Here is a 17432-nt window from a genome sequence, read left to right on the forward strand (position 1 = left end):
AAAAAAAAAAAGAGAATAACAGAATTTTCCAAGGAACAAAAACAGAATGGTGCCTCAAGGAAACTCACAGCAGAGGAACCAGCCGGACAACTGCTGACCTTTTTTTCTTTAGAATTTGCCTGCCCATTGGGTATTGCTCACTTTGCTTCTGCTGCCACGCCCGATCTCTGGCATACACACTTCCTCGAGCAGCTGAAGCCCAGACAAAAGCTTCTTCCCTTGGTTTCCCTTAGTATACTTTTTTTTAAGTATTTTTTCAATAGGAAATTCAGTAAAAACTGAAAGGGAAGCGAAGAACGTCCAAATAGCGTAAAATGGGCCAGCTTCCTGAAGTAGATAATGTCCGAGCTCTGCGCAGATCTGCTGCGATCTCTTTCAGAGAAAGCCCAAACCACACTTCCCCCACCTCTGCAAGCATACCCCACTCCCATTAGTTGAAGCCTCAACTCATGCTTGGCCTTCATCTCTGTGACTTAAAACTTACACTCCCACTGACTGTCCTTGAGAAGTGAGGTTCAGCTTAGGTTATCCCTTGGTGAAAGGAGATTCTCTAGAGGTAAATTTTGTGAAAGGACAGCTCCTGAGGAACTAAGAGGAATCTAAGAAATAACTGGGCTGAGAAGTGACTATGGCAAGGAAGGGAGTGACAAAGGGTGTTGCAAATTCCTCCACATCACCTTTGACTTGACACGGCTTTGGGGTGTCTTTGGATGACCTCAGACAACCTTCTGAAGCAGATGGAACAGAAGGAGGTTTTTTGGTTTTTTTTGGTTGGGGATTGTCTCTATTTCCTATCTCCTCATAGCATCCTTGTTATTTTATATCCCCATAGAACAGAGCCTACTCGACCCCTTCCTTCCCAGAACAGTAGACCCCAGAAGAAGGAGGGACGATTTAGCATGCTCAACCAAATCTTCTGCAAAAACAAAAAAGAAGAGCAGAGGGCCTATTACAAGGATCACAGCAGGGACCGACACAGGGGGGAGCACACCTCGGAAGTCGATGACATCATCACCACCTTTGACAGCATCGTGGAGACCAACTGCCAAGACGAGCCTGGTGATCAGGTGGCTATGATCGACTTTAAGAAGAGGACCTTGGAGAATTCAAAATATCTCTTGCCAGAAAAGAAGCCTCTGGCCCATAAGGGGCTTCCACCAATCAGAACGCAGAGTCTCCCACCCATCACCCTGGGCAGTAAGTTCCTGATGGCTTCCCAGGGGGCCACTTCCCAAGCTGGCCTGAGCTCCGGTACTCATCAGATGGCCCAGCGATCTCAGAAAAGCCGAAGTGAGCAGGACTTACTGCACAACAGAACTGGCTGCCAGACATTGCTAGATAACCCCTGGAGAGGTGATTCTAACCAGGTGTTCTGTAAGGCTTGGACTGTGTCTTCTTCTGATAAGCTGCTAGACAGATTGCTCACCAGCAGGTCTGGTCAGCAGGAGGTCTTGGGGCTGCCCCATCTTCCTCACCTACACAATCCTTCATCAGGTATTGTCCTTGCTTCCTTCTCCCTCATTCCGGGCAAGCTCTCTCTATGTGAGAAATGTTTCCTGTAGTTCTGGGTGAGGAACTGGACTGACGGTAGTAGCCTAGAGGGCAGGGCCAGAACAAAATGGTGATTAGGGCCAACTTTTTTCCTTGAATCCATTGGATTTAAGATCTCCAGGCTGTGGAAGCATTCTGCTTTTCCACCCTGAGAGCAGTCATCATGTTGAAGTATGTGCCTTCTCATCTTCCCAGCAAATATGTGTGGTGACTGGCAGATTCAAGCGGGAATGTTAGTATTTCCAGTAGCAAAGATTCTTAACCAGGGGTAAGTGGCAAAATCAATTATGAGGAGTTGATTTGTTTGTGTGATGACTTGTTTTTAAATCAGGTGTTCAATCCCTACTCCAGACCTACCAAAGCAAAATCTTGGTGAGGGAAGAGGGAAAATGGCAATGCTTTCTGTGTATCCACGTAGAAAGGAAACACATTCACACATTAATGGTTCAAGTTTCCATGCATTCCAAAGGCTCACATTGCATTTCTCCCTCCTGTCTCTTCCCCCAGCTACGCGGTACCCCACATCAGAACTACTGATGTTATTTTTTGTATTCTTCCAGAGATGTTTTATACACGTGTGTGTGCACACACATATACACACACATGAAATATTTATACATAAGGACATATCCCCCTTTTAAATAAATGTATCACACTGAAGAATTTGTTTTTATACACATACAAACAATATGTATCTAATCACCCCTTTTAAATAAATGTATCACACTAAAACATTTAATTTTTTAGATGGGCCACAGGTGATTCTGATGCACACCAGAGAAAGGGAACCATTGTTGTAAAGCAGAGGCTACAAAACAGCTTTCCAAATCAGTTCATTGCCACAGTGTCTTGTTTTGTTTTCAAGTGAGTTAATGGCTAATGTTTAAAAATCATGAAGTTTTACATAAAAATCGAAAATTCTAGCTTCTCTTGAGAAATTAAAAAGTCAGGCAACACTGAACCCAAATCCCACTTGGTCCTAATGGGCTGGATGTGAATAACCACAGTCCCCTTCGACACCAGTTGGACGTTCCTGTCCCCATTTCAACACAATCCAGCACACTCCCTAGTATCTCTCCGTGGAATGTCCGTTGTTTTTATCCACGGCTTTCTGTTGTTTTCCTTACAGTAGGGTTGAGAGGGAGAAAAAATGCTGTATCTTGAACCCCTATTTCTGTCAAACACAGAAGAAGGAAGAACCAAGAGGAGGAACATGCGTATTTGGAAATGTAAAATATTCCTTCCTATTTAATACGCAGCATGAGTATGGCTCTCTTCCCTCATTTCTAGGTGCCTGCTGTCCGAAACATGTGAGGTAGAGTATGGCTCCCCGCATACAGATTTATATGTACTGAAGCACAGAATAAATATGGATGAGCACAGGAAGGCTATTTCCCAGTATCTGAGAAAAACTCCACCCAACATTTTACTTCCTCCACAAAGCACTGAAGTGTGTGGTTAGTGGCATAGATAGTGTTTTTGCTTTGGTTCTACAGAAGGATAAAGGAAGGAAAGATATTGGTCTTCATTTTTTTGGACACTTTAGTGGCCTCCAGGGCCTCAACCCAGCCTCCTTTCTGGATTTGGTCCTGTCCTGGCTAATACCTTCTCTCTTTTTTTTTTTTTTTTAAGATTTTATTTATTTATTTGAGAGAGAGAGAATGAGAGAGAGAGAGAGCACATGAGAGGGGGGAGGGTCAGAGGGAGAAGCAGACTCCCTGCCGAGCAGGGAGCCCAATTGGGGACTCGATCCCGAGACTCCAGGATCATGACCTGAGCCGAAGGCAGTCGCTTAACCGACTGAGCCACCCAGGTGCCCAATACCTTCCCTTTTGAAAAGCTTTTGAAATTTGTGAAAATCCTGTTCTTTTTCTGTTCCCAGGACAGCCTTGGTCTGTCTTTTCTCTGTCAGTTACAACTGGGCTTAGTTGCCTGTAACAGAAACCAAAGTAGCAGCGGCTTCAATCACATTGGACTTTATTGCTGTCACAGGAAAGAAGTCTGAATTAGGCAGTTCCCAGGTGCTCCATCATCACCAAAGGCCTAGGCTCCTTCCATCTGCATGCTCCACAGCTTCTGTTATGGCTAACTAGAGAAGGAGGAAAGGAGCACAGAGAGGGGAAAGATGGATATGCCCCCAGCTGAATCAGCTCTCATTAACTAGGCCCCCATGTCTCTCTCACATCTCATTGGCCAGAACTCTAGTCACATGGTCATGCCTATCTGCAAGGGAGGTTGGGAATTGTAGTCTTTTATCTTGGCACATGGCTGTCCCTCGAAAATTGGATTTTTGTTTTGAAGAGAGAAGAGAATAGATATTGGATAGTGAACTAGTACATTCTGTCACTGGTGCCATCTAAAACCTTCTATATTATTGGAAATAAAAGGAAATTCAATAAGCTTGCTTTGAAAACTTGCTTCATTTGCCAGTGAGGTAACTTGGATAGTCCTGGGGTTGAGAATAGCAGAAAAGAAGCAACAAAATTCTCCAAGGGAATCTTAAATAATTAGCTGTGGCACATCAAAGCATTTATTTTTTCAAACCAATGTTTTTAGGCACTGATAATAACTAGGAGCCATTCTAGGCAACTGAGTTGTGATAAAATAAATCTCCCAAGAATCTTCAGCCTATAAATGAGTTTTTAAAGATACGGATTTGCTAAAATGATTGTGCAACTGACTTTAAAGCAATTTTCTTCTCATGTTTAGATAGAAGATTATATGGTCTTTATAATGGTTAGAGTCTCTGTCATTCTAATTTGTCGAGAGGCAGAATACTCCAGTGGTTAAAACATCTGGGTTTAGGGGCGCCTGGGTGGCTCAGTTGGTTAAGCGACTGCCTTCGGCTCAGGTCATGATCCTGGAGTCCCGGGATCGAGTCCCGCATCGGGCTCCCTGCTCGGCGGGGAGTCTGCTTCTCCCTCTGACCCTCCTCCCTCTCATGCTCTCTGTCTCTCATTCTCTCTCTCTCAAATAAATAAATAAAATCTTTAGAAAAAAAAAAAAGAATAAAAAAAAAAGAAAATAAAAAAAAAATCTGGGTTTAAATTCCGGCTCTGTCACTTACTTGCTGCTACTTAATCTCTGGGCTTTTGTTTCTTCACCTGAAAAAACTGGGAGGAAAAAACCTAACATAGGACTGGGAGTTGCTGTTAAGATTAAAAGAGTAAAGTACTTAGAACAGTGATTTGAATATAGTGTTATACACACAAGGAAGTATTTGGGTTTTTGTTTTTTGTTTTAAGAAACCATGTGCCAGGCTCTATACTAAGCACTATGCTTCAGATACAAGCTAGAAATGACCTTGTTTTAAAGATAATGAAATTTAAGTAAATGTGCTAGTCAACTGCTTCATTGCTTTCACATCTAGGCTTTTCCCTCCAGCTCTCTTCTGTCTCTCAGGGAACAACCTTCCTAGACTTCCTTGAAGCTGCTTCCAGGTACTTTGGCCAAGTCCCAGGAGGCGCGGTAGAAGGAGAAGAGTAGGAGAATGAGGGAAAGCAGTGTAGTTGTACACAATGTCCCTCGGCTTCCTCTGGAAGCCTCAGTGACGGTTCCATCCTCTCCTTCCCGCCCCCACCCCCCACAGCTGCTCACTGTGGCTCTGGCCCCCACGAGCTTCTACCTCCTCTTCCTCTCATCTCACCAGCCTAAGGGGGGTTGCTTTTTTTTCATATAACAGCTCATCTCTGGATTGTCCTTCTACCCTCTCTTCATTTGTCTTCTTAGCTTTTCTATCGCAGACATAACCAACAGTCTGTACGAAATTCCCTGTTTGAAAGACCAGGAGAGGTCTCTTTTCCTGGATGAGCCCTCATTGATAAAGCAAGGCATGTCATCTCTCTGAGTGAGTTTCTTACTCATCCAGAGGCTGAGACCATTATGTCTCATGAGGCCCTTTTCAGTTATAATTCACATGGCCTAGAATAGTTAAAACGGTTTGCTCAAAGTCTTACAACTAATTAATGACATAATCAGCACTCGAACCCAGATCTCCTAAATAGCAAGTATCACTGTGGCAATGTATTTCTCTCCTGAAATCTCAAAGTCCAGTTTGTTAGTATACTTACCAATTTACCCACGGTGCGATGTGCTTAGAAATTACATTGTCCTTCCCAAAACAAAAAGATTTTCCTGTCTTATGGATTTTATTTTTGTGGACATTTTTAACCCAATTTGAAATGTTGTTTTTAGAACTACTGAGGCTTCTGGACTACAGTTATGAGGGTTCACTTAAGTGGTTTAAGTTCTTTATCTAGCACATTTCAACATTGATCTCCCATATTTGATACGAAGTCTAATACGATAAAGCAATTGGATACTGTAAGTCATACCACTGCACCCACCACTGATTTAAACTTGGATAGTCCCTTTAGCTTTGGATTTTCTCTTTTCCTGCCCTAGCGTTTAGTAGAAATAATAGGGTCTAGCAGTGCTACTGTTTGAATTCCTGGCAGCCAATATCCTGTGCTTGCATCAGCAACTCTGAACATTTAACTGTAATGATTATTACTTAACATTCATTGAGACCTGTCAGTGGGCTAGATGGAGAGAGATGCGGGATGAGGCACTTAACCTAATGAGGAAATTTGGAGCACATCAGCTTAATTCATTGTGAGCAGCTTTCAGAGAAAATGGAACAGAAAGCTCTGTGGTGTTTGCTACCAGCCTGGTTATTTACAAGCCATCACACTGAAAGTAAGAAAGTGCTCGCTTCCCTTCTCCTTCAAGAGAGAACTTCCTTCGCCCCAGTTTTCTGGACTATCCCAGCAGCAATGTGCTCTCCTCCCTGATCCTGTAGGATCTGATCCTGTGACCCCTCTGTTTAAACTCATCAGAGGTGCTGCATCTTTTCCAGGACAAAGATCAGATTCTTTAGCCGGTAAACAAAATGCTCCCAGCATGACTGGGCCTCACTTCCCATTCTCGGTGTCTGGGCCTCACATCTCCTATCCTTTCCCCCATCCCCTTGAACACTTCCTTGAATGTCTCTCAGTTCCCTGATAACCCATACCTTTCACTCTGTGGCATTGGTGCCCGTGTTATTTATACCTTCTGTCCACTGTGTGCTTCGCAGATTTGTACAATCTTTTTTTTTTTTTTAAGATTTTATTTATTTATTTGACACAGAGAGAGACACAGCGAAAGAGGGAACACAAGCAGAGGGAGTGGGAGAGGGAGAAGCAGGCTTCCCGCAGAGCAGGGAGCCCGATGCGGGGCTCGATCCCAGTACCCTGGGATCACGACCTGAGCCGAAGGCAGACGCTTAACTGAGCCACCCAGGCGCCCTAGATTTGTACAATCTTTTAAGAACCAGCTCAAAAGCCACCCTTGTCTCAAAGTCACCCTGACCTCTGTAGGAGCTGTGGCTCTTTCTTACTATGAACGATAGAAGAACAGCTCCACCTTGTTGAGCCTCCTGTGGGGCAGATAGTGAAGTGCATACTTCCCCTTTGACAGCACTTCGGGAGTTCTTAATCCCTATTCTGGAAATGAGGAAATGGAGGCACAAAGAGGTTAGCCCATCTGCTTAAGGTCACAGAGCTAGGTAGGAAGTGACAGAGCAGACATTCAAGTGAGCTCTGTGGGATTCAAGATACCTCCACCTCTCTGGACCCCTCTTTCCTATGTGATGTCCTCACACCACCACTCTGGGGCTCCAAAAGAATAAGTTAACCCGTTTTTCTTCCAACATACACTGTAATCCCCTCCTGAGCACCTTGCCTTGTCCTCTTCTTGCTCCAGGCTCAGGAATACGGTGAATACACAATAGATGAGTGCTGAATTTCTTTAGTTGCTTAACTAAATTCCTCTGTTTAACTGTGAAAACCCCTCCTGCCTTTTGAATCTAGGACAGTGGTCCTTGACCCTGTCCCCAAGGGCTGGATGCTCCCCGAGGTGCCTGCAGCACAGATAAAAGAGCTTTGGGCTGTGTACAGCTCCACCCTGTCCTTCAAAACTGAGCCAAATGCCAGTGCAGAATGAAGTTGAGCTCTCCCCCCACCTCCCAAATCACTGCCGCATCCCTTTTCTGCCCATCTCGCATCCTGTAAAAATGGCTTTGGCTGCTAGGAAGGCAGGATGGGCTCTATGTCAGACAAACCTAAGTTGGAGCCCAGGCTCTGTCGCTTTCCATTATGTGACCCTGAACACATTTGAGAATGCCTCCAAGCCAGGGTCCTCATTTGTAAAATGGAGGTGATGATGGTATCTATGTCACAAGGGAAAGTGATTGTTTAGATTCAATGAAATCATGCCTATAGCATTCAGCCCAGTCCCTGACAGTCGTAAGTTCTCAGTAAACATTATCCATAATTATCATTATCTCATTTCTTGGTTTTGTAAATTTCTGTCCAAATGTTCATGGATAAATAAGGTATGAGTTGATATGGGTACTTGCTGTAATTACTTACTGTTATTCTACTCAGGGATGTTTTCTTTTTAAATAGTAGCTTATGAAGTTATTTGACCTTTAGCATACAAAGGAATAAAAATATAATACCCACCAGAGAGACTGGAAATTTTGCTCAGTTTTCATCAAATGGCAGTGCTCAGATGTCTGCCCTTACGATATGTCATCGGACTCCCCTACGCAGATGGACCGGGGATCTTGGCTAGTGCTTTTCCCCCCTTATTCTAAGGAGTACTCGGCCCAAGCAGAAGAATTAAACCCATCAGCAGTCCTATAGTTGTTTTGATTCTTACAAGACTACGAGGCAAAAGATCGAATGAATACATTCTCCACTCTCCAGGAGATCATGTTAAACACTTCACAGAATAAAACTGTAATAATTACTAATGTTTCTTGAGCGTTAGCCTTGTAAGCTAAATGCTTTACATTTGTTCTCCTACTTTATTTTTATGACAAGTGATAAAGACAGATACAATTATTTTCACCATTTTGTGTGTCAGGAAATTGAGGTTTAGAGAGGGAGCATCTCTTGCCCAAGCTGGCAAATGAGTCTAATCCTGTCCCATTTGGTCAACTATTTAAAAGGACCTAAATAACTTGGGTATTCCTTTCTATTTTCAGATATTTGGATCGCTCTTTTATAATCAGTATTGTGTTGATAAATATTTAACTGCTGGCTCTCCAGAAGGATCAGTGCTTGCTGATTTCCATGGTGTAAATACTTCTACCTTGACCGATGCCTAGCCACCACTGTGATGTCAACCCCCTCACTAAAGTCCTGAAATTGTCACCATCGGTTCCCAAGAGCCAGGACACATTGCTCCAGCAGAGCACTGCTTATAGCCTATAGTAGAGAATAGCCATCTCCCAGGTGACTTCACCCAGATCCCATCTTCTAGGGCAGTGATGCTCAATCCTATTGCACACTAGAATCCCTTGGGAACGGATAAAAGTCTGATGCCCTATTCCAGCCCTAGAGATTCTCTTTTAATTGATCTGGGGTTTGGCTAGGGCAGCAGTGTTGTTGTTGTTTTTTAACTCCTCAGATAATTCCTATGTGCAACCAGCATTGAGAAACACTGATCTAGAAAAATATATCCCACTTATCTGTGTCATTCACCACAGATTTGATTGATATGTTATACTTTATACCCTATTTTATTTTTTCAAACTTTTAAGTTTTATAGAGTGGGTGGCCAACTGTGCTTGTTTATAAAATTTTATTTCAATTAATTTATTCAAGAATTGATTTCCCACATCTTTTTCTTTCATTGAAACAGTGACTGGCATATAATAGAAACTCAATAAAGTGTAGCTGTTATGATTTTGGTTCTTGTTAGCATCTTGAACTCGGCGATCTCTAACAACTTCATGATTCTCTTATCCATTGGATTTTATAATTCGCCCTTGGTTATGTCTCAAATGATTGATACCATTCTGTTTGTCCCCAGGACAAAATTTTCAGCATTTCTCCCCAAACAGAGCCCAGATCAGGGACCTTCCTATCACTCGGAACAACCTAGCTCCCCTGCCAGACCAAAAATGTAAGTATTATGAATCTTCTTCAGCTTCCTTTGCAAGTGTTAACATGTCTAGATGCAACTAACTCTTATTTCAGTTTACTTTCATTTTTTGAGGGAACATGAGGCGCCAAAACTTGTAAATTACAGGAAAATACAAGAGAAGCAGTCTTTAAAGCTTCATCCAAGTTGGTAATGCTTGTTTAGAAAAAAAAAAAACTCCCTCCCTTGAGGAATTTTTGTGTTTGGATTGTAAAAACAATGACTGAAGTTTATTTAGCTATGTACTATTTAATGTGTTTAAGAAGGTACTTTAAAAATTCTTCTCTTAAGACTGGTCTCTTGACATTGGTTTCCTTACTATGATGAACAGGTACAAATATGTGTCATTACTGTACTCAGAAGCTATGCATCCCTAAACAGAAAGGAATAATCATGTAGATGCTGTTCACCCATATTGCTTTTGACATTATTGATTTATTCTATAATATTTTGTACAAAAATTTCTTACAATATAAAATATTAAATATATTCCATTCAGCCAGTGATCTTCAAGTTTGAGTGTATTTGAAGTATTACCTGGAATGCTTGTTATACAGATTTCTGGGCCCCACACCCCAGAAATTCTGAGTTTGTATATCCTCATATATGTAGTAGGAGGCAGGTTCTATTATTATTCCTATTGTACAGATGAGAAAACTGAGTTCAGAGAGGTTACATGATTTGCCCAACATTACTTAGGTAGTAAGTAGCAGAGCCGGGAGCAAAACTATAAGACACAGAGTCAGCTGGCTCATACAAACAAGCAATACTGGATTCTAATTGCCTTCCTTTCCTCTTCTTTCTATCCCAGCCCCGTCATTTATAACATGTATGCGAGCATGCACGTTCTCTCTCTCTCTCTCTCTCTCGCTCTCTCTCCCCATACCCTCTTAATTGGAGAGGTTGGATGATTTAAGAGCTGCCCTGTTTCAGACAAGTTTCTTAACCTTCAGTTTCCTCCCTTAGCCTATAAGTGCCAGCCTGATAAGGTTGTTGGGAGGATTACATGAGGTAACGTATGGAAAACACTGGCAACTGTTTGCACAGAATAAATATCCAACATGTCTTTTCTGCCCCAGGCTGTAGTTTGGAAGGGACCAATCAAGAGTTCTAGGATTCCTTAGGTAAGAACAGTGAACCATGGGGTCTTAGTAAAACCCTGTCCTTCTGCAGAAAAGGAAAGGGAGAGGTAGAGATGTATGTCCAAACTCACACAAAGAGTTTGTAGCAGAAACCAAAATCTCTTCCTTAACAGATCCATTCCTCTGCTTTGACTGATTTGTGTAAAAGTGAGGGTTTGGGATGGTGTGAATTCAATCACTGGATGAAATTCAAGCCTGAAGTTGTCTTTAAGCAGGAATGACTCACAAAGATATCTAATTAACTATTCACTCGGCCTTGAATCCTGGTAGGGCTTGGAGAAGCCAGAGAGGGGGTTTTCTTTGGTAGAGCCCAAGAGCTTTTTGCTCTTCACAATTAAATGTGCGGAGAGAAGTGAAGATAAAGATCTTAGATCAACTCCAGCTCTATGAAAAAGAAATGGAAAGGTACAGAGGGCTTTTCCTAAGAGAACCCCAAGAACCTTTTGAGGTTCTCATAAAAGGGTAGTACAGATGTCTCGGGGCTCATTTAGAGCGTTATGCTGACTTGGCCATCAACAGCTACTCCACCCCAGGAAAAGAGAGCTCTGCCAGGCACGCAAGGCCCAATCACGTTTTGATCAAACTTGGCCCCGTCCTGTGTTTGTGCACATTTGACATCCCTGATGACATGTGGGAAGCCTGAATGGATAGAGACACAGCTTTCCCCTGCAGCCAGGCTCTGAATGAGACAAGCTCCTTAGAAATGCCTCCACTCCTTTAGAAATAACCTCGTTCTCCCACAGCCATTCCTCCTGAGACTCTGAGAGAAGCAAACCTTGAAAGTCTCTCGTTCTGTCCTTTCTCCCCAGTTCTATCTGGAGGACCTCTGCGGACCAACCGAGTGCTTCCTGCTATTCCAAGCCAACGGGGACACAACGCAGCAGCCGAAGACAGTGAAAGCCTGGCCAATCCCGCCACTGACGAAAATTAACTGTGCGTCCCTGGTTGTAAAAATAGAGATTATATATATTTTCAACCGTCAAAGGATGAGATTACTCTAGTTTGTGAAAACAAAGACTGATTTAGTAAATTGCGTTCTAGAAGCCATTCACAGTTTTATAACATTCCAGTGATATTTCCCAAATAAGCGCTTGGAATCTTTGTATATATATTTTAAGTCTGTGAGTTTCTGTGATGTCTCCATGCCAAAATAAAAATCACAATATGTTATCAGTAGGGAAACTTTGCTATGTTTGGTTTGCATTGTGGTATCAGCAGATTTTTTTTTTTCCTGAATGATTTTGTTTTAAAAATGTATGCTTTGCTGAATAAAAAACAACAGAAAAGCTGTTGTTTCCATACTTTTTCTTCACACTTATTGCAATTCTACCTTAGGTTGATGAAACTTAATTAAAATTAAAGTAGCAAATTCCTTTAATCAGAGTTTATAGCTTTTAAATGTACAGGCTTCTGTAAAATATTTTCTAACATCTTCTCATCCTGGCTACAGCCCAAATCGTTTGCCAATGTTTATGTATCTTCTTTGTTATTTGATTATTTCCACTTATTGTCAGTTTTAGATATGATTGTTCTAATAGTGAGAAGATCATGTGAGTTGGAAGGGTCTACATCCTGGCTTAACAGAATGAGATAGGCATTTCTCATACATTCCTCAAATACTCTATGTATTTAATCATTCTTTTTTCTGTTTGAAAATAATGGTGTCTGCCTACTCAAGACATTCCCAAACTTATGACTTAGTAAAGTTTGAAAGACTACTACTAACTGTAGATCTTACTAAGATGTTTGTGTGTTGTTTGGACTGATTTAAATTTCAAGGTCCAGACATACAAGATCACAGTCATTCCGTGTTACATCTAAGCCTATATTTTATTCTGTAAATATCTCAAGTACAACGCTTGCTGTTTTATATTAACATTATTTGTTGAGACAGGTCAGACTATGCCATTAACTAAATAGCAGCTCCTCTGAAGCCAAATCATAGTTCTTTGGCTTTGCTCTTCTAGAAATGTATACAGTTCCTGGCACATAGTAGGCAGTCAGTTGTTGTTTTTTCCAGGAAAGAAGGAAGGGAAGGAAGTAGGGATGTAGAGAGGGAGGTAGCAAGGTAGAGAGATGTAGGAAGTGGTAATAAAGAGGTTATTGGTCCACAATCTCATTTTGCCAATGATAGTAGCCTGAATTAGGGATTATAGAAGAGAAATGAGCAGTCACTTAAGCTAGACAGTAGCTGGTGGTAGGGAAGGCAAATGCTGGTGCAAACGGAAGAGCTCTCAGGACCTAGATTCTGAAGGGTTTTCTGTTCTGTTCTGTTCTGTTTTGTTTTGTTTGTGGGCTGCATTCTCTGTTAAGTATCAGTTAAGTGGTTCTATTATGTCACCTGGTTACTTCTGAATCTATGTTCATGCACAGTAGATACCCGGCCATAGACTGCTTAGCTTAGTCAGGATAGGCCAGCCTCTGCTTCAGTAATAAACAACCCCCAGATCTCATTGGCTGACAATTCTCATTCACAATACCTGGCCCGGACCAGCTAACAGAGTTGGCTGATATAGATTCTACTGCAGCATGCATCTCATTGGTGACAAAAACAGAGGAAGTGCGAGGTAAATCTCATCACTTCCTTTCACATTTCATTTGCCAAATCAAGTCATGTGGACATGCCTAACTCCAAATGAGGTAAGCAAATGCAATCCTTCCATGGGCAGAAAGGGGAGAATTGGAATATTTATGAATTATCCAAAAAAATTACCACACTAACCAAAGCTCAGTCCCTAAGTGATCATTTAAGTTCCCTTTACCAAGTGGGTAGCTAAGAGGCTAAAGCAATTTAAAAAACAAAGAAACCATATCTGTCTATAGCTCTGGAAAAAGCCACCACCCCTCAACACTTGCACTTATGTATACACACATAGCATTTTTTTAAAGATGTATTTATTTTATTTTCGAGAGAGAGAGAGCGCATGGGGGAGGGGCAGAGGAGAGGGAGAGAGAGAATTATGAGCAGACTCTGCTGAGCATGGAGCCTGATGCGGGGCTCAATCCCACAACCCTAAGATCATGACCTGAGCTGAAATCAAGAGTTGGACACTCAACCAACTAAGCCCCCCGGGGATCCCCAACACACAGATTTTCTAATGTTAGGCCTGCCCATTAAAGTTGATTTAAGGATCTTTTGTTAGCTATGAAGAAGTAATATACTGCCCACTACCACCTTTTTAAATAGAGCAGTTATCCTTTTGCCACCAAGTAAAGTGGCTTGTTTAGGGTAGATTTATCCTCAGCCAATATTTTACTGATGAAATCAGATATAATGTATTCACTTATTTGTGCCCAACTTAAAAAAATGTCAAGCAAGTTTTTCTTCTAAAATGACTTTTCTCTTATTTTACCTCTTATATTTCCCTTCCTTGCTAAGGACATACCATTTATTTACATACATAAAAATCGTAACTTTTCATCCATTATTTCATTGGGAGCATTATCTCCACCTATATTCTCCAAGTACAGACAAGGAATCCAAGGCAAAGAAAGAAGTTAACTAATTTGTCCAAAGTCACACAGTTAATGGCAGAGTCTTTCTAGTCCCATAGTCTACATACATAATTCCCAAATCATTGTTTTCCTGTTCCAGAAATTTCACTGGTGTGATACACCTTTGGCAAAGCATCTGTACAGGAAGAGTGGAGCCAATGTTAATATTTGTGGAAAGAGTTCACCAATTCAGTAATTTGTGCTAGCCAATTAGAGTTGTTGGAAGGTAGGGTTTCCCCCCATTTTTCTTATTTCCCTTCGGTAATCACCTGGGGCAACACAGGTGTTCTTTCTCCCTGTAAACACTAACCTCTAATGCTCTCATTTTCATAGAACTCAGCCAATATAAATAGCTTTCTGTGACTCCAGCTTATTATCCTTTCCAACTCTATTAAACCACAGCTTGATGCACGATTTTAGAAAACCTCACCAAGTGACCGATTAGAAACATTGTGCCTCCCAGAAAGAACAAACATAACCATTGATTTTGCTTTTGCCCCTACTCTTTGAAGTTTACCAATGCATGTCTCTAAGCAAAGGCATCTTGGCATTTTAAAGGCAGCCTTTTGAAAACAACCCTTTGGAATCTACCATAGGGCCAAATGGGGTAATTAAGAAGGAACATATTTGAACTTAGCATAAAATATAACACTCAATTTAAAAACTAAATTAATTTTTTAAAAAACCACACCACATGATAGCAGTTCTCACATGTAGCAGTTAGCCTCTCTTAATGCCTTCAGGGAAAATGATCTTTCTCCTTAGGGGCGCCTGGGTGGCTCAGTCGGGTTAAGCGACCGACTCTTGATTTTAGCTCAGGTCATGATCTCAGGGTCCTGGGATAGAGCCCCGCGTCGGGCTCCGCGCTCAGCACAGAGTCTGCCTGTCTCTCTCTCTCTGCTCCTCCTCTCGTGTGTGCTCTCTCTCTCTCTCAAATAAATAAATAAAATCTTTAAAAAAATAAAATCAAATCAGGAAATTCCATCAGATTCACATATTTCCTAGACGTTGACATAGAAATGTTAATACTGATAGATGAAGACCGTCAGCAAACGGTATGTTTCTATCAAAACTTTCCAAAGAGGGGCGCCTGGGTGGCTCAGTTGTTGGGCGTCTGCCTTCGGCTCAGGTCATGATCCCGGGGTCCTGGGATCGAGCCCCGCATCGGGCTCCCTGCTCGGCGGGAGGCCTGCTTCTCCCTCTGCCTCTCCCCCTGCTTGTGTTCCCTCTCTCGCTATGTCTCTGTCAAATAAATAAATAAAATCTTTAAAAAAAAAAAAAAAAACTTTCCAAAGAAAATGCCTTCCAACTCTGACCCCTATTTTAGTCCACCCAGCCTTGGTCCTTTAGTCAGCTGAGCTTCAAGAAATCCCCAGAGGCCAAATATGAAAAGTCAATGAATAAATTGTATCAAAAGCTCAAGAGTTTCCGGTCAGCACGGTATGCTAGCACAACTGTCATCAGAAGGACAAAGGTAGTTTTCGCACTTAGGTGTGAAAAACAGGAAATAGCTTGTTAATTATTAAATCCCTAGTAAAAATTTTATTAATGGTGAATGGTAAATCACCTTGCAATTACTAGTGGTCCACAGCTAGGAAAAATGAGAGCAAAAGAAACACTGCTTGTTCCCTTAGGGGGACAAGGTAGACTCTAACAGGTTGTCTTTACTGACGGGAAGCTGGAGTTTGGAGATGTGGAGATGTGGGGTCAGCTGTAAAGTGAGAAGGTGGAGTGAGTGAAGGGTGCACATGGTCAGTGAATGCAAGAACTGAGCTCAGCTACAGATGATCGTGAACAGTATCCTGGGTGCACTGAAGGTGAATCACCAGCAGAGACATAGCAGTGAGTGACATAAAGGAATGAGGAAAGGAAATTATCTCCATCATTTCCATTTCATGCGACGTATAAAATTACTCCAAAAAAGCTTTTAAAGAGAAACCAATTATATTTACCAACTGTTTAGAGGCCGATAATAAAAAGACAGTTTATGAAGAAGCAAAGCCACATCTTAGAGCCCAAAGAATTGTTCTCTGTGACAAACACAAGAACTGGTCTCACCCACAGAAGATGACACCCTTCCCTTGACTAACACGTAAGGCATTGCTCCAAGATGTCCCAGGAGACACCAACTGTAACTTCTCTACTTCATCAGGGTTCAATCCCACCTACTGAGGAGATACAGAGCCTACAGGCATTATGCTCAATCAGGTTAAAAAAAGAAGCTTAAAACCCTAAAAATGGACTTCGGGAGCATCACTATGGAGCCCAACACTAATCATATTTGAAAGTATAACTTATTCAAGCTGCAGAGCTAGAGGAGAAGAAGTTTTTCTGAAAGTATGTAAGAGAATAACAACAAGACGGTGAGGCCAATCAGCACTGTGGTTTACGGCTAGAAGGAAGCAGCCAGAGGACTTTTCTCAAATCTCTACGACAAAACCAAGCAAGTGCTTGAATTCCAGAAAAGCTAAAAACCAAGGGAGTGTCTCATGTGTTGAAATAGCTCGCTCCTAGATAGTCTACCCCAGTATTCTCCGAATAAGTGACTTTGAGGAGGAAAAAATACAAATGCAAAGAAAAAAGGAAAAGATTTAAAGAATCTCCCTTCCATTGGATGTCTAGCTCCTGAGTTCCTGAGAGCTAGCCCATTCAACCTCTGTTAGTGGAAAGTTTAGGGAGCACCCCCTCCCCTTTGCCACAGTCTACTATCCCAGGATGAAGAGTCAAATTTCCATAAAGCCCTTTCTACTGTTCTAACAAAGGCTTATATAATAAATAAGATTTTGCTTCCTTGGATATGCTGGAGCCAGCTCTTACCAGCTTGTAAGAGTTGATTGTTAAATCCAGTATTCAAGAAGTCTGTGAACTGGTTGTTCAACCATTGGTGGCTTGACATTGGCCCTGGTGGGAACATGTACACCATGGAAACTGGAAAACACTACAAATCAGGGCTTTCTTTTATTTGAGATCTGGTTTACCAGCATACCATTGGGTATAACATTTTGGGGGGGTAATCTTTTAGCTATAAGAGCACTTTAATTTTATTTTCTGCAAAAACTTTATTGTTTCCATTTGGTCTACGGCTTGGGGGAGGGCTCCAGGGTGAACACCGGCCCGGTGGCCGCAGGAAGAGGCTCAGGCAGGAGCCCAGACGCCAGGGCGGTGTCAAGGGGCCCCTCGGAGAAAGGCTCCCGGTGGCGCCTGAGGGGGAGCCGGGTGCGGAGACGCCCGCCCGCCCCGCCTGGGGGCCGCCCTCGGGGGTCGGGCCGG

At 42.2% G+C, this 17432-nt stretch overlaps 1 protein-coding gene across 1 annotated transcript in view; it reads left to right on the forward strand.

The window, feature by feature from the left end:
• ANKRD55 (ankyrin repeat domain 55) overlaps nt 1-11943 on the forward strand; it is a 396197-nt gene extending 384254 nt beyond the window's left edge. The window contains exons 19-21 of the mRNA XM_081826855.1: nt 833-1494; nt 9415-9507; nt 11477-11943. Of these exons, the coding sequence (XP_081682981.1) occupies nt 833-1494; nt 9415-9507; nt 11477-11598 (877 nt within the window). The 3' untranslated portion in view covers nt 11599-11943. The remainder of the gene's footprint in view (nt 1-832; nt 1495-9414; nt 9508-11476) is intronic.
• The last annotated feature ends 5489 nt before the right edge of the window (nt 11944-17432 follow it).

The sequence above is a fragment of the Leptonychotes weddellii genome, chromosome 7, assembly GCF_054177405.1.
Source record: "Leptonychotes weddellii isolate Sample4059 chromosome 7, ASM5417740v2, whole genome shotgun sequence".
NCBI lineage: Eukaryota > Metazoa > Chordata > Mammalia > Carnivora > Phocidae > Leptonychotes > Leptonychotes weddellii.